General features: G+C 48.3%; 5 protein-coding genes across 5 annotated transcripts; all 5 read left to right on the top strand.

Moving 5' to 3' along the window:
- Window positions 1–278: 278 nt before the first annotated feature.
- Window positions 279–884, top strand: N7517_002737 (uncharacterized protein; the record flags this gene model as incomplete). Its single annotated transcript, XM_056720467.1, has 1 exon — window positions 279–884. One exon carries the CDS (start codon window positions 279–281, stop codon window positions 882–884), a length of 606 nt encoding a protein of 201 aa, XP_056584602.1.
- A 166-nt stretch (window positions 885–1050) lies between these two features.
- Window positions 1051–1384, top strand: N7517_002736 (uncharacterized protein; the record flags this gene model as incomplete). Its single annotated transcript, XM_056720466.1, has 2 exons — window positions 1051–1096; window positions 1137–1384. 2 exons carry the CDS (start codon window positions 1051–1053, stop codon window positions 1382–1384), a joined length of 294 nt encoding a protein of 97 aa, XP_056584601.1.
- Window positions 1385–1762: 378 nt separating this feature from the next.
- On the top strand, window positions 1763–2953 carry N7517_002735 (thioredoxin-like protein 1; the record flags this gene model as incomplete). The annotated part of the gene is made up of 3 exons (XM_056720465.1): window positions 1763–1838; window positions 1934–2081; window positions 2179–2953. The coding sequence occupies 3 exons, from the start codon at window positions 1763–1765 to the stop codon at window positions 2951–2953; spliced, it is 999 nt and encodes a 332-aa protein (XP_056584600.1).
- Window positions 2954–12341: 9388 nt separating this feature from the next.
- Window positions 12342–14095, top strand: sebA (putative C2H2 transcription factor (Seb1); the record flags this gene model as incomplete). Its single annotated transcript, XM_056720464.1, has 2 exons — window positions 12342–12873; window positions 12951–14095. 2 exons carry the CDS (start codon window positions 12342–12344, stop codon window positions 14093–14095), a joined length of 1677 nt encoding a protein of 558 aa, XP_056584599.1.
- Window positions 14096–15171: 1076 nt separating this feature from the next.
- N7517_002733 (diphthine--ammonia ligase family protein) lies at window positions 15172–17442 on the top strand (the record flags this gene model as incomplete). The annotated part of the gene is made up of 1 exon (XM_056720463.1): window positions 15172–17442. One exon carries the CDS (start codon window positions 15172–15174, stop codon window positions 17440–17442), a length of 2271 nt encoding a protein of 756 aa, XP_056584598.1.
- Window positions 17443–17525: the final 83 nt, after the last annotated feature.

The raw sequence follows: 17525 nt of genomic DNA, 5'->3' as shown, positions 1-17525 counted from the left end.
TGCAAAGGCGACCCGCCATTTTTAAATCCTACAAAAATTTCGTTATTGAGAAACAAAGCCCACCCCGCTTTGTAACACCCCTGCTACCCCAGATTATCATCATTGCCTGGAATTTACACGGTTGGGCCTCTCCGCTAGACTTCGAGGCGTCACTCTTACAGGCTGGTGCGCACCTCCGACTGGTCGCTCGAGGACTCGGCGCGGGACACAAAAACCGCGCAACCACCCAGATACGACGAACAGACATTGAACAGAAAAGAGAAAATACATTTATCGACATGACGAGAACGGTGCACGCTGTGGACCTCTATGACGTCCTGTCTTTGCCGTTCACGGGGTCTTCGTCAACGGTCCTCTCCAAGCAGCAGATTAAGATCGCATACCATAAAGCATTGCTGAAACACCACCCTGACAAGGCTGGTGCTGTCGCAAGGGAAACAGCGCTAAATCGCTCGACTGACTCTACGTCCATATCTACTCCGAACCCTCTCTTTGCCAAATCTGATGGCAACTCGTCACAACAACTGTATACCATCGACCAGATCACCACCGCCTACAAGACCCTATCGGACCCCGTCCTCAGCGCCGAATATAATCGATCTCTGCGTCTGGATAGGCTGAAGGTCGCGGACCGAGAGAAGACTGGCGATGTGTTCCATACCGGCTTGGAGATTGTGGATTTGGAGGATCTTGCGTGCGAGGAGGCGGAAGGCGGCAACGGCGACTGCTGGTATCGTGGATGTCGGTGCGGTGATGAGCGTGGGTTTTTGGTCAATGAGGAGGACTTGGAGAGGGAGGCTGAGCATGGCGAAATCATTATCGGCTGTCGCGGGTGCAGTCTCTGGCTGAAGATTCTGTTTGCCGTTGAGGCAGATGAAGGATGAAGAGATGGCTTGTCAGGTCATCCTTTTCTTGGCAATCATATCTGCTCTAGCATACCGTTCAAGCTCGTGTCCGACTATGCAGCTCATGTCTTGTCGCTGTGCGATAAATGGCATCCCGTGGCCCCATGTCTAGGTTAGTCTATGTCTCGTCTAGGGACTAGACTCGATGGTTCAGACAGGGTACAGGCCCGGACGTTCATTCTTCTTCTATTGTGAGCTTTATTTTTCCTGAGCTCGGTTTTTCTTTTGCAGATTGGGTTGCCACCAGTCTCTTCTGGGCTGTGCATACCAACCTCGTCGGACCTGGTGTAAACCAAGAGCGCACACCAAGTGGTATACTCTATTTCTCACTCTGGTTGAGACCAAACTCGAGCACCCTCACCGAAGTCCAACTCCGGCCTCTTGTCTTCGAACTGGGCCTGGCTCAAACTCATGCATCCAATGATGAGACCGAATACTGTACCATAGAGCTACTTGTCAACGTTGAGTCCTACGTCTAGATGAAAGATATACTTTCTGTGTATATATTTGTATTTTAGCTTGTGTTTTAAACATTGTTAAAGCGCGCAAAAAACGATTTTCAATCACATGGTGAGTGAGCATTGTGACTATATATATTCCGAACATCCCCAAAATAACTACACCTGATAACTTGGTATTTGAGTTGACATCGGGATAATTCTCCATTTCAAAAAAGGATCCAATAGTCGTTAGCTGAACTAAAATAATGTTTACGCCGTACATATTCCCTGGCGTGGGCCATATTGTTGATTGTGCAGAGGGGCTGATGACATATGCGGAGGCAGCAAAACACAACCTCACATCTTTCCCTCCTCTTCCACCCTCCAGTTCGCACTCATTCCCCTCCCAACATCACCATGTCTGTCGTTGAGATCTCATCGAAGGAGCAATTCTCATCGCTCCTCACCTCCTCCCGTCTTGTCGTCGCCGACTGTAAGTATTTGCCGCGCGATCCTGCCCCGCCGAGACTCTGTCTTCCGCTCCGAACCACTAGAGCTGTCGCTGACCTTGACCTGATACCTGAATAGTCTACGCTGACTGGTGTGGACCATGCAAAGCTATTGCACCTGCGTATAACTCGCTGGCGACCCAGCTCTCCCGCCCGAATCACATCACATTCACCAAGATCAATGTCGACCACCAACAAGAGCTCGCGAAAGCCTACGGTGTCACAGCGTATGTGCAATTCATCCAAACATCTACAACCTAGCCGAACCCGCGCGTTCAATTCTACAATCCTCACTTAGATTACTGACAAAGACACGATACCTAGAATGCCGACCTTTATCGTTTTCAAGAATGGCCGCGTGAACCAAACAGTGAAGGGTGCCAACCCTACACAGCTGAACCAAATCGTCCAGAAGCTTGCATCCGAGGCAAGCCAGTCGGACGACGCAGCAGGATCCGGCGAAGGAAGCAGCTCCGGCGAGCTCTGGCTTGGTGGCACAGTGGCCAAGGGCTACAGCGATATCACAGATCAGGTTGACGTGAAGGGTTTGGAGTTGCTGAACCGGGATACGGATACAGCAGAGCCCCGTGCTCTTTTCAACACCTCGAAGCCATCCGGACTAGCAGCAAAGGGCAAGGGCAAGGCCGCTGGCCAGGCCGATTGGACTGAGAGCGACACTGACGAGCAGCTGATGCTGTACATTCCATTCAATTCGACACTGAAGGTCCACTCACTTCAGATTACCTCTCTTCCTCCTGCGGATGCCGATGCCGATGACGACGAGACACCAATGCGCCCTAGGAACTTGCACATCTACAAGAATACCTCCCATGTACTTGGATTCGATGAGGCGGATGGTATTCCCCCCGTGCAGAAGGTGGAGATCCAGTCTGGTGATTGGGATGCGAAGACTGGCACTGCGACGGTCGCCCTGCGATTTGTTAATTTCCAGAATGTGACATCGCTGGTTGTGTTCTTCGTTGATGGGGATGGAGACAGCGAGAAGCTGCGCGTTGATCGCATTCGCGTTATTGGCGAGGCAGGCGCAAACCGATCTATGGGCAAGCTAGAGAAGATTGGTGATGAGCCTGGCGAGTAAACAACATAGACTCTGGAGAAAACAAGCCTAAACGCTATGGAGTTAAGAACTGTGAGATTTTCCTGTCTTATGCGACTGAGTTCTCAACAACAGAGAGAGCTTGGGCCGATCAATAGTGTCGAATTTATGCCAAGTGAGAGTACAGTTCAATGTCTAATAAAAGAGCCAGTGGGCTGCAAAAAAAAGTGTAAAGATTGGTGTATTCCATTCGTTCTATCACTATGAAGATACTCAAGAGTATATAAATAAAAGTATGTTTGACTCCTACCAGAGGGTCTCATCCTTGTGAAATCAGAAAGACCCATAAAGGTAAGAATCAATGTGCAATTCCCTTCGTCTGTGGCGCAACTGACACCTGGGGTACATCACTGAAAGCCAGACTAATGGCCGTAGATGTCCAGGCAACACGGGTTATCGAGTTGCGCCGCCGCACGAAGAAGAAAAGAAAGAAGAGGAATGGTGCTGGTTGAGATTTCCTTTTATGCTGAGTCCCGGAGATTTTGTTTTTCCGGTTGACTTTTTACGGAAGGTTCCAAGGTTTTCGGCACACACAGAAACCTTACGTAATCCATATGCGAGGAACCAATTTTTCTCGTCTGATGACTTTCCCTTCTTTTTCTTTCTTTTTCTTCCATAAACATGGTCGATGATGAGAAATATGGATTCTATGATAGGAAGAGACTGACTCCTTATGGAGTGTGATCTTAAATTTACCATTCCTGAGGCCCTTTGCTGTTTATATCTGGTTTATTTGAGGGCTCGACCTGCAACTACCTTGGTAGTGGCGAGCTTCAATATCCACTGGTTGCTTTCCAACCCTCAAGTTGGGATTGCGTTCTAGTTTTCAAACCTTGCAATTAGAGTTAGTAATGCATTTATGAGCACATTCATCTCAAATTAATATACGAAGCATCAATTCCTGCCCCTTAGCCCGTCCTAGATAGACGAAATATCCCAGTGGAGACCTAAGCCCTAAGGACAGGACCTTGGGAGACAAAATGTCAGCCGAAAGCTCGCTGTGAATACAAAAACAACATCCACCTGAGAAGCAATGAGACAATGTGACGCAAGCTTCAAAATACCACGGAGCCCCCATGTTAGGGCCGAAGGCTGGTACGCGGAGCCGTGACAATATCAAATTCGGCCCGGGTGCCACGCCGGACCGACCGGCGACCGGCGACCGGATGCACCCGACATCCTCGCCTTCTCACAACGCACACACCATACCTAGCGAGGTAATAAAGAGGACATAACAATCAGCTGTATTCCAGGATGGACATGGTGATTCCATTCGCGGGCCGCAGATGGGGTTGGAGCTCTTGGCACTCTATGTGTTTACGCGAGGTAATTTGCTTCGTCTCGTTGGCCATTTGCAGTAGGAGTAAACAGGCACTTAGCCGAGATCGCATCTCTTGTTTTTCCCCCCTCCCCACTCTATATCCATCTCCACTGTAGGTTCGGTATTTTCAAGTGGCGGAGAATGGGCTTCTGCAGAACCATTGGGCCACCTAGCCCAGGCGCACCAGATGAAGACTTGGCGTGGATGCGTTAATCTGTGTTAATCTGTGCTTTCGTGGTTGTTTCATGAATTAATATCCAATGTGGTGCTTGGAGACATTGTATGATGTATGGCATGATCGCTGTCTCAAGATTCGGGTTCGTCGGACTCCACGGTGATTTCCTCAACCCAAGATTGCTGATGAGGTTCCCTTGTTTTGTGTGGGTAGAAGATGGATACAATATTTTATGGTGGGCGCATGTGTGTGGATTTGGCATGGAGAGGCTTGTACTAACTGGATTGAGAACAACAGTAAGTCGCGTTGTTTGTTGTAGCGAGTCTTCCAAGGTACCTATACCGGTACCATGTCTTGATCAATGTTCCGTATAAGGTATTAAGACCCGCTCTAGCCCACATCGAGACGAGCACCATCCAGTGTTTTGCTGCGAACAACACACGCAGTTCAGATTGTGTACCCACTGTCGGAGACGTGTATTTCGCTCTCGCTTTTGACTGGACAGACTTAGGCCGGCCAGGTGCAACAGAAAAGACAAAGCAAGACAAGAAATCGGCTTGTCAGTGAATCGCTGGGAGGTTTGCTGGTCAGGTTTCATCTCAGCTTAGGCTGTGGTCTCAGCTCGAGAATCCAGAACCAGCTCCAAAGCCATTGCTGACGCTGCGTTGGACTCTACACACAAATTGGACCGTAAGCGACAGCCAGCGCATGCAGAGCACAGTGGTCTTGTCTCTCAGCCCAGAGTCATGGTTATCAGCTGAACTGAAAAAAAAAAAAAACAGTGAAATCCGTTACGTACCAAATACTGCGCGGGAAGAATGATGTGCTCGTGTTGGCACGGGCTGGGTTTAACGTTGGAAAAGAGCCACTTTCTTAGTCTGAGCCGCGGGATAAATACAATGAGAAATGGAACCTGCCGTCGATCCTGATAGCCCAGGGACTAATGTACATACATAGTCGCCAAAGCGGACCTCCCCGAGCTGGACATGCCTACCAATAGTAGTTACGTTCTGCATATATACTCCGCATGATTTACACGCTACGGACATCTATTTGCAGCTGTGGCCAGCGGGATTGGTGTGTACTCCGTACGGGGGAATTGGAATACGCGGATGGAGGTGTAGCCGCGCCCGTGAAAGGTGGGGACGGATGTTCACTACGGGATATAGCGCGGTGTAGAAAGTTTGCGAACCTATATGGTCATATTCGGAAAGTATGACATCTTTTCGCATGATAGGCGTTTCCTCGGGAATATGTACCCCAGAGATACACGAAAACATGCAAGATTAGATCAGATAGCGGTCGGGGGAATCACATCATTCCGGACCTCGGGAGTCTTTGCACGCTCCCCATTCGTACCAGAGATCCAGGTCCGAAAAGATACGATGATCCAAATTATTTTCCGACCCACCAGACCTCATCGGGAATCCCCCGGTAAAACTATATATTGTATAATTTATGTTGGAGTAATGGTATCTGGGCCAAGAACACTAAATTCCTTGTGATATTGGGGTCAAATGGGGACGGGTTCCAAAATTTGAAAGGGATTCGAAACCCAGCTATCTGGTTGGCGAGGGAAAAGTGCGCTCTAACGCGTATTCCCTCGGGCTGGGCAATCTACATATCTCCGCATTCATATATTTTCTTGAATCCTTCGATCGCACCTCGCTAGTTCCAATTGGTTCAATTTGTCTAATTTGTGGACTAAAGCCGATCTATGCCCTCAGTAGAAAGTGGAGATAGTGTTCGCACACCATTCCCCATTCTGTATGTTATACGGAGAGTTGAAGCTTTACAAAACTCTATGGCTGAAGATTGGAGAATGGAATATTAAGAACATCAAGAACCTTTCACTGGCCATACTTTAGCACTTTACCTGATATAGCGTTAGTGATAACCTTCCAAGGTTGGAGATAGTCGAGGAACCATAGGAAATTGAAGATAACCCCAAGAGTGGACCATAAGCTTGATGCACAGCAGATCTTACCTGAAACGAACCCCTTTCCCACGTTCTTCCAGCCACGTTCGCATTGGCCTTTATAGTTCGGTAGTTACGGTGTACCTCATTCCCAGGGACACGTGCCCTGAAGAGTTCGAAAGAGCTCCAAAGAGCAAGTTGCGAGCGATACGGCTGATCACTTGGAAGGTTAACTCAGTTTGAGATCGGATCAGGGTCTGGATACCATACTAGGTCTAGTGTCTCGGGTCCCATAGCCAGTTATACAAGGTCCTCGAACTGGCAAATTTGGTTCTTCCGGAGTATTTTAGCGGATACCGAACATGAAACACCTCGCTAACGGTTGAAGTTGTTGAATTGCCTTCAAAATAGGGTTTTTAATATATGTTTACAACTCAGTACCATGTTATTGCGGGGCCGTGTAAAATTCCTGATCAGGAAAATGACGATTTACCCGCGAACAAGGACGGTGCGCTCTCAACCATGGTGCAACTATGGGTTAATCGGGTTCTCCCCCCGCACTTTTGCTCGCTTGGAGTGTCGATGTAACATGGAGGTTTTGCGCTCCGAGACACATGTGAGAACCTTGGAAGCATTTTTTTTCGTCTATCGTTTGGAAGTAGGAGTGGCGTTCCGTGCGCAAAACCCAACAATATGGGTGGTGGCAGTGTCACCGGCCAACACTTTTGGTAGATAACTATATCTCGTGGCAAAGTGTATGATTGTTATATTAAAATCAGGTGCGGTCGGATAAGAGAGCCGAATTGAAACCACACGCGTGATGTCCGATATGGGCAGACTTAGTCTGAGATGGCGAGATTGTGAAATATCACTATGCCGTCGAGGCGTAGAAAGACCTCATGCTTCACCCGATTCGGAATCCGTCCGCCTAGAACTAATTTTATGTTATTATTAGCTTTCTCTAACATTCTACTCATTCTAGCAAATTACCATAACAGGCCATATTGAGGCCAGTGCTCTCCCAAAACGGAAGCAAGTCCAGAAGAGTGAGGTACACCGCAAAGTACAAAGTATAGGCTCCGCTCAAAATGCGACCATCGACAATAATCTCACGCCTCCAAAAAATTTGGACCCATTCTTGAAACTCGAAACTCGGCCAAAAAAGAAAAAAAAAGCCAAGAGCCAAGAACCCGGCGTACACTAGCGTCCAAGCAGCCTCAAAAACGCGTGTTCCCTACCCGTTCCGCCTAGATACCGGTGATTTGGACTGTGTTTCAGATTTTAGCCTTGCCAACGTGCGGAAGTTCCCGACAAGTTATCCTAGACATAGAGGCAATTAATTGCGAATCTAAAACAGAAACCAAATTCCCAATGTACTTTTTACATTTCTTGTCCCCACAAGTCCATTCCCGAGCTTGGGAGGACTGAAGATCTACGTCAGAAAGTCTCGCTTCTTTTCGAACACTTTCCATCGAGTTTGCTATCGGATTTACCTTCTTTTTTTCTTCTTTCTCCTGTACAATTAGCGCCAAGGATCAATTCGTTCATTTAGCGTCCACAAGCCAACGGTGATAATCCGGGGTCATTGCGTCCTGGAAACCTGAATTGGGAAATCTGGAATTGGAATTGTTTCCTTATATTCTCAAGCCCAAGGCTGGTACCCGCGCTGGTTTCGGGGCGTTGATAGCCCTACTCCGTAGCGGTAGAGGCGGTAGAGGCTGGATCTGCCCACTGAGGACCCATTTACAGATATGACATGAGAACTGGGGCTTCGAATTGAAAGCTTTTTTTCTTTTTTCCTTTCTCTTCATGGCATGATTATGCAATTCTTTCGCTTTACCCACAAACGTACGATGTGCTATGTATGTCTATGGCACGGAGTACGGAGTACTGAGTGCACTCCGAGTACTGAGTGCACTCCACACAAAAATCTTTTTTGCCTTTATCTGAAGCCTCGGTGGTCCCATGTGGATGGCCTCGAATAGTCAACAAATTAATCCCTGTAAGCCCTGCCAAGAACCGTTGACAGATACACAAGCGCAGAACAGAGGGCCGTGAATTCCTTGCGGATCTCTCCACATCTCTTTGTGACATTTACGAAATATTCAGTCTCATATGGTCTGATCTGTCCAAAGCCCGAATCCTTGTGGCGTCCGTTTGGGAAATTGTATTTTCTTTGCCTTGTGGATTGCAAATTGTGGGTTTGGATGTGTAGAATATGTGTGCGGTGAATCCTTGGTGGACCAAGACGTTTCGCTCAAGCCCACTGATGCATGGGAGATCCCAACGGTACTCCCGTACCTATCGCGACATGTAAATTTGAACCCTTGCTTCGGGCTCTCGGTCTCGGTCCCTGGGGTAAAACTAATTTGATGCTATGCATATATCGCGTCCGGGGTCAACCATGACAGATAGACAGGTCAACTTCTAATAGGGCTTAAAACTCGGATATGGGCATGAGGATCGCCAAACGGTTTCGCGCATCGCAGACGGGAGCTCTCATAAAGGTATCCCCATAGTTAGCCGCCAGCAGCTGATGATTCGTCGGGGAACTGGGAGGACGATCGCTTCCTAGACCAAGCACAGGTTTTTTTCCAAATCGCACGGTCGATTATTCGATTGCTAGCCCATTGGCTTGGGATTGGCATTTACAGATCGACTACGATCAATTGCCTCTTTGTTTTCCCTTTTTTTCTTTGACAAAGAAGAGGGTAATCTGTATATCGTACTTCGTACGCTTCATCCACTCGAGTCTCCATTCGAGAGCCACTTGGGTCCGGCTTCGCTGAAGGGCCTTCCGCGGCCTTTAGTTGGAAACTAGGAACTGCCCGCCCGCCTCCATCCCCATTTGCTCCACTCTTGTTAAAAACTGGTGTTGAGGCTAGAAGGGCCGTTAGTAAAAGCTGCCTGGAAGTAGCTTGTTTTATCCCGTGTGCAGTCTTGAGTTTTTTTTCTGGACTTTTCTCGGTCGAAGCTATTAGGGTAAAGAGCTATTGAAGGAATCCCGACGATCAGGAAAAGGTAGACTTCAATCTGATAGTGCTGGCTTTTTGCTTTTGCTTATGGCTTCTGGCTACTGTTTTCTCCCATTGTTCTCTAAGCGTCGATAGCAAGCCCGTGGGCCTCGCAAAAGCAAAAAAAAAAAGGTCGATTCGTCTGTGCGACAACGGTGGCGGTAAGGATTTGGACCATCACAAAGTAAATGGCGAAAAAGCCAAGGCGAAATTTTGAGATATTCAGTTACTAAGCTTAATAAAAAAAAATGTGGACAAGGTAATTAGCTTCAATATTAGAAAGTGGACATTAGAATTTCTCGAAGAAGGACCTGACAGCCTTCCATGCATGACCCCTGTCCAATTCCACGGGAAGTATCTAAACCCAGCAAGGAAACACTCGAGGCCCGGAGAACCGGGGATCTCCAGTGTAAACGGAGGACTTGACTGGGGGCTATCTTTGTAGAGTGGGACGGTAATGAATATCGATTAGAGACTCCCCAATTTCCCCAAGTCCACATTGGTATGATTTAATATGTTTCTGATTGGCAACGGATAAAGACCAGTCTCCGCTGGCGCTGATGCGAGCGGATTAGTAGCCAATTAGAGGGACACACTATCTTTAGAAGCGGCCAATTACGCATTGAGATGCTCCGGGTCCCCGACATCATTGTGTACCGGGATATTACTTTTACTTTTTCTGTTCTGGACTCGAGGGAGAAAAAAAAAAAACACTTAAAAGATTTCGATGATTTGGAAGAGAGAATTTGGAAGATTTGCATGGTTTTAGTGGATAGTGCATTTCTAATGTAGAGTACCACGACCTGGTAAGAATAGAACTGGACCTTGCTTGCGTGGCCACTTGCTGTATGTCATTGGGCTGTGCTAGTCGATATGTCGGATTATGCATCTGTTTGTGCTTCCAAGGTACCTTGGAGGATGAGATGGATCACAGATACATATTTTGGAAGTAATAGTAATCAGGGTATGTTTTATCGCACGACTAAGCACACTCTTTCCCCCGGATCTACAGGTCAGTTCAGTGAGACAAAAAAGCGCTATCACATCACCCTGCAATCGGAACACATCACTTAGCGACCATGGCTAGAACCTTGACCCAATAAGATGCATCATAGGTGAGACCAATAAGCATACCGCTAAATATACTGGAATTTGGGGCAAAACAAGCACACTTATTAGCTTTAGTATCCCTAATCATACTTTGGATAGTCTGGGGGACATCTCCAATCAATTGATTTAGGCAACCCGGAACCACCATCCGGTAAACCCTCGACTTGAGCTTCAAAGGAAACTGCATCAACTGCGTCAACTGCATCTGAGCCTTGCCTTTTCCTGAGAGCCAAGTACCCAATAAGCGTGTTGGATGTACCTGTGCGATTTTTGCCCCCCCACAGCTGGTTCCTGCAGTAGGCCGCACAAGTGAACTGGAATTTCGCAGCCTATTTCGGCTTGCATATATAATTTTCTTTTTATGGCATCTGGTCTGGATATTGAAATCTGATGCCATTGACGTGTACAATGTGGGATTTGTTTGTATGGGCCATGGCATGGCCCTTGCAGCGACCGGGAAGAAACACGCTGTTGACTTACGATATAGGACCCATGTGGCAACAAACTGTAAATATGCGAACTCTAGAGAATGAGAACTAACGTTATACTCCATATGATCTTTAATATGAAATTTGAGACCAATAGAGGTTAAGGGCAATTATGTTTTTTGCGGTGATCACCGAGGTATGGGCTGGATCATATGAATGTACAAATGTACAGAACAGCCAATGCCGACCGTTTTACGATCGAAGCCATAATGTTGCACGGTGGTCGCCACCGTTGATAGCCTGATCGGCAAGTCCTGAGCGACTTGGGATGTGCCCAAATCGGTAACTGATTGGCCCTTTGTTGATCATTAGGAAAAGAGGTCTGTATTTTTTCAAATTAGCTAAGGTATAGTGTACTCCGGGTGGTATGCGGTACCAGACGGGATGCGTGGGCCCTAATACTTCCGGGCTATTGGTCCCCGAAAAAGCAATGAAAAAGAAGAGTTTCTGGCATCGAGCCTTCTTATTTGTCCGACATGGCGATAAGACTAAATGAGCAATTGATTGTCGCTGTCACCATCACATAGTCCAATGGTCGTGCACCTCGTGGCCACACCTCAATTTTTAGATATCGCAATGATAATTTTTTTGACCTTTTATAAGAATTTTCAGATGTTACTACTGTCAAGTTATTAATGTATATACTTATAAACATAATTATTCCATATTACCATAACGCCATACTCCATTTGGGAAGGTACTTTTGAGTAAATAATATTAAAGGTCTCCACTAAAGTTAGGTCACTCACTAAACTCCTCAATCAATGCGATTGGTCTCTTCTGACGGGACTGAGCACTTGATGTGCACCCAGTGTCTTTCCCAATCCCGCCCCGGACTGGGTCTATTATTTTTATATTATATATTATATTTCTTGAGACAAATTTAAATAAATAATAAAAAAAAAAAAAAAAAGCACCCGGTTCCTGGCCCACACCTAAACTAGTGACCCGGCAAGTAGAAAATAGTAGTAGATCACTCATTTATCCACCGCAACCTGCTATCTTTCCCTGGTCTCTCTTATTTTATTTTCCCCGCTGTCTATTTTTCTTATACTCACACTCTCTCTTTTTTTTTTTTTGTTTGACTTATTTTGACTATTTGGGGTTTGGTTCCAGGATCCTTCTATATCACTCTCCTTCCTCTTGTCTCCCGGTTCCCAGAACCTGTCCTTCCTTTTTTCGAAACACATTCATTACACCTAATTGCTCCATTCATTCATTCGGACTCGAACTATAATCCTACTAATCTACAACGGGAACTTCAATTCGGATTCAATCTCATACAGGTATGTATATCTATCTATTATGCACTCGTTTATTCTAACTGGTATAGCACAACTCACAATGGACTCGACATACACTATGGCACCGACCTCGGTGCAAGGGCAACCATTCGCATACTACCACGACTCACAGAGACAAAGTCACTACCAGTCAGACCTCCCGTATTACAACCAAATGCAGTATGAGCAACCACTCTACTCTCCCCAGCCCATGATGAACATGCACCAGATGGCAACCACCAATGCCTTCCGGGGAGCTACCATGAGCTTGACGCCAATTGCTTCTCCCCAACCCTCGCAAATGAAGCCCACCATCATCGTGCAACAGGGATCTCCCGCCTTGATGCCTTTGGACACTCGCTTTATTGGTCACGACCTGTACTCGTTCCCATCGACTCCTCCTCTATCTGCCTCGGGAAGCACCATCAGCAGTCCCCCGTCTGCCCATGGCGCGCTACCAACCCCGATTCATGACACCTTCTTCACCTTCGACAAGGTGGAGGGCGTCAAGGAAGGATGCGAGACCGATGTTCACCAGGAAATTCTAGCCACCCCAGAGTGGGCGCGCTCTGACTCGCCTCCGATGACGCCTGGTAAGTTTTATAGATCACACTTTTGATATGAAATGTGGATATTGGGAAGCAAGGGCGAAAGGCTAATTATCATGCAGTCTTCATCCACCCTCCTTCTCTCGCTCACATCCATTCCTCAGACCTTCTGTCTGCAACTTCATGCCCCTCGCTTTCCCCATCCCCCTCACCCGTGCCTACCGACATTCTTGCCTCCCAGTCTCTTGGGTCTAGCCAGTCTTTCTGTGATCCCCGCCAGCTCACCGTTGAGCCGTGTGTCAATGTTCACGCACATGACCTCCCTCCTTTACCGAATCTCTCATGTGAGGAGGAGGAACCTCGCGCCGTTGTTGGCAGTGCGTCTGTGACGCTTCCCGTCAACGAGAACCCGTCTCCTTCCTTCAGCACCTCGACCCAGGATCCTCTGAGCTCGCTGCCGACCTTTGACAGCTTCTCAGATCTCGATTCTGATGATGAGCTGAACCGTCTGGTGGAATTCCACCCTGCCGCCAATGCTATCTACATGGGCGACAAGCGCCAGCGTATGCACGCCTACCCAGTTGAGGACGATGGATTCCTGAGTGAGCACAGCCTCGAAGACTCGGATGACTCCGAGACTTTCATGCCCAATGGTATGCCATCATTCGAGTGGACCCAGACGGCCCAGCCTCAGATTGAGAGCGAGGAGGAACATATCGAGGAGCCCAAGACCAAGAAGCGTAGCAACCGCAAGTCCCGAAAGATGGCCGCTGACGAAGAGGCTGAAGCAAAGGCGCTGGCCGCCTGCGAGTCCTCCGGCGACTGCTGCTCTGATGACGGATCGGTTGATGACTCAGAGTCTGCTCCCATCTCGGTCAACCGCCGGGGTCGCAAGCAGTCTTTGACTGAGGATCCCTCCAAGACCTTTGTCTGCACTCTGTGCTCCCGTCGCTTCCGTCGCCAGGAGCACCTTAAGCGCCACTACCGCTCTCTCCACACTCAGGACAAGCCTTTCGAGTGCAACGAGTGCGGCAAGAAGTTCTCCCGCAGTGACAACCTCGCTCAGCACGCCCGCACCCACGGCGGTGGCTCCATTGTCATGGGCATTTTGGACGCAAGCGATGCCGGTTCTGTCTCATTCGATGATCAACATGACGCTGGTGCACTTGGCCAAGTCATGTACGAGGCTGCCCGATCGACTGAAGTCACCAGTGCTCCCTCCGTGGATCGCCGAACGGCGAAGAAGCGCAAGCGTGACTTGTCCTAAGGGACTTTGCGTTTCATGATTTTTCTTTTACGAGACCAAGAGACTTCCTACTGCATATATAATACATACATTCTTCGGTCGGAGTCTTTCATTGGAAGCTCGATCATATTGGTCTTTGGGTTTGGCGTCCGGGCATTTATACTGGTGTCGGGAAACTGGATCATCGGTGCACAGCAACTTGGGTTCCCTTTTTTTATTTTATCTCCAGCGTTTTGACATATCGCACGGGGACACATACACTGGCATAACCTCGAATGGTTCTTTTTTGGCGAAGGCACATGGGCGCAGAAGAGTCCAGGGAGAAAAAAAAAACGAAATATAAAACGAATGGCATCTGTCTTCGGCAGTGCCTGGGGATGGTGTGGAATTCTTTCCTTTGTCACCTTGTTTTTCTCTTTTTCTCTTTCCTTTCTTTTGTTTGTTCTCTCCAATCTCTCCTGGACCAGCATATTCGGCGTGAGCAATGTGCCTCACACTTTTTTGAACCTTTCGGTTTCCATTCGTGTACCTGTTTACTTCACTTCTCTGTGACTTTTTTTACTCTTCGTTTTTTTTTTCTTCTACCGTTTCGTTCATGCTTTTTTTTTCTGTCTATTCGATGTAATATTTTTGGTACCTTTTTTTTTTGCTTTTTATCTGCTTCTTTGTGCTGGTCACATTCGTGTATAAGTTAATTGACCCCCATTTTTTCCCTCACCATTTCATACCCTCTTGTATTGCATCGCCTCTTTGTGTTGGTTACAGGTCACATCTCTAGATGTTGATTTATATGCATCAAATTACAAGCATAATCCTACTACTCTCTTTCCTGGTAACCCTTATCATGATAAAAGTAGAAAATTAGGGCTTTTGGTCTGTTTTCTACTACGAGCTTGATAGACAGCCCTACCATAATGTTATAGGCTGTATAATATCTATGTAAATATCCCGTGACCGTTGTACTCCATGATCTTATCGGTCTATCGATTGTCGATAAACTCACCCGGGCAAAGGTGGGGACTGTAAAAAGTACCCCCCATCAACCCGCACCCATCCAAATCTGCGAAAACTTGGACTTCAGTGGGCATACAGTTGCCATGTCTTCACCTTCAGCCCCAGGGCTCAACGTGATCGCCTTGATCTCCGGCGGAAAAGATTCCCTCTACTCGATCCTCCACTGCATCCGCAACGGCCACAAAGTGGTCGCGTTAGCCAACCTCTACCCAGAACCGCAGAACAGGAATCCAAAATCCGAAGATGACGAAGAAGAAGACATCGATAGCTTCATGTACCAAACTATCGGTCACAGCATAATCCCTCTCTACGAAACAGCCCTCCAAATACCCCTCTACCGTCAACCCATCACAGGCGGCGCAGTCGACACATCCCGCATCTACGGAACCAAAACAACCGACAAAGACGAGACCGAATCTCTCGTCCCGCTCCTCACCCGCATAAAACAAGCCCATCCAGAAGCAAACGCTGTCTCTGCAGGCGCCATCCTCTCTACATATCAGCGCACGCGAATCGAGAATGTCGCTAACCGCCTGGGTCTCGTACCCCTCGCTTGGCTATGGATGTATCCATCCCTCCCCGCACACGCTGCCAGATTGGCAGATACTCTGGCAATACGCCAGGCGGGGCTCTTGGAGGATATGGCAGCAGCCAGATGTGATGCTCGCATTATCAAGGTCGCCTCCGGTGGTCTGGACGAGGGCTTCCTATGGGAGAATGTGTCTGGTGCTGGGAGTGGCGGCCGCATGATGCGAAGATGTCTTGTTAAGGCTATGAGTCGGTTTGCGGCTGCGGAAGATATTCGTGGTGCGGTACTGGGCGAGGGTGGGGAGTATGAGACGCTTGCGCTGGATGGGCCTGGTTTCTTGTGGAAGCAGAGGATTGAGGTTGGTAGTCGGGAGGAAAGGGTTGGGGAAGGGGGTGTTGCGTTTGTTAGGTTGAGGGGTGCTAGGTGTACGGCTAAGAGTTCGTGGGAGATTGGCGATGGGGTTGCGCCGAGTGATATTAGGAGGCCCGGACTGTTAGATGCAGTTTTTGAGGGTGTGTTGGGATCTGCATTGGATCTTTCCGAGTCATTTGATGATTCGAACTGGCGCGCGATGACGAGTACTGCTCGATCGCCAGATTGGCCTGTCTGTGAGCCTTTTCATCGGCTGTCTGGTTCTACGTGGACTATTTCGAATATTGTTGCCCCCGAGGCTGGTCCTGGGGCAGGAGAGCAGATGAAAGCGATTTCAGATAAGGTTGAGAAAGTGCTCAAGTCCTTTGCCCACCCCAAGTCGGGTGCCCGATCAACGGACGACATTGTTTTCGCTACGGTGCTGTTAAATTCAATGGCCGACTTTGGATCAATGAACGATATCTACGTCTCGCTATTCAAGAAACCCAACCCTCCCGCACGAGTTACAGTGGCATGTGGAGACCGACTCCCGTCCAACGTCAAGGTGATGGTCACATTTGTGGTCGACCTGGGTGCGAGGGACCGGCGCCAGGGCCTGCATGTTCAATCCAGGTCGTATTGGGCCCCCGCAAATATTGGACCGTATTCCCAAGCCCTGTCAGTTCCACTGCAGAACGCTAGCAAGCTCGTGTACATTGCTGGCCAGATTCCTCTAGATCCAGCTTCTATGGACTTGGCGCAAATGGAGGGGCCAGGTTCGTGGCTTGAAAACTACCGTCTTCGAGCTGTACTGTCCCTTCAGCACCTCTGGAGAATTGGTGAAGCCATGCAGGTAAACTGGTGGCTCGGTGCGGTGGCCTTCTTGGCTCGTGGAGAACACGCTAATACCCAGGCGCAAGTCGCATGGCGCCTCTGGGAAAGAATGCATGCTTTGCCTGACAATGAAGATGAGGATGATGACGATGGGCCACAGCTGGATGCGTGGGATATCAAATATGGCCGCCAGGCAGAGGAGCTGAACGATGCCCTTGTGCCGGGTCTGCCCAAGTTTACTGCTCTCGTCGAGTCTCACACCTGCATTCCGCCATTCTTGGCTGTTCAAGTGGACGAACTACCACGAGGAAGTGATATTGAATGGCAAGGGCTAGGAGGCCGGTGTGAACAGGTCAAGCTGGACATTAAAGGAGGGACCTCTTCCACCACCATGGACAATCATTACAAGTATACCAATATCGAGATCGACGCGGGTTCGTCGGACGATACCTTGAAGCAAATATTGAGATCAGTGAAAGAGGCTCACTGTCGAGATTCCAGTCTGTCCCAGGCTGTATTATACATCACACATGCAGTGCCTGAAGCCTTGTGGCCAGGACAGGTTGTGCCATGCAGATCCGTATGGGGGCGAGAAGGACGAAGGTTGAGTGCAGGTGTGGTCCTGCAGCAGCTTAGTTAGGAACTATTTAACAAAGAATAAAGCAACTGGATTTGACCAAATATCAAAATAAATAATATTTAGAGACCAGAGACCGTTGAATG

The sequence above is a fragment of the Penicillium concentricum genome, assembly GCF_028827145.1.
Source record: "Penicillium concentricum strain IBT 3081 chromosome Unknown utg000001l_segment0_segment0, whole genome shotgun sequence".
Lineage (NCBI taxonomy): Eukaryota > Fungi > Ascomycota > Eurotiomycetes > Eurotiales > Aspergillaceae > Penicillium > Penicillium concentricum.
This window is presented reverse-complemented; position numbering and strand designations above follow the sequence as displayed.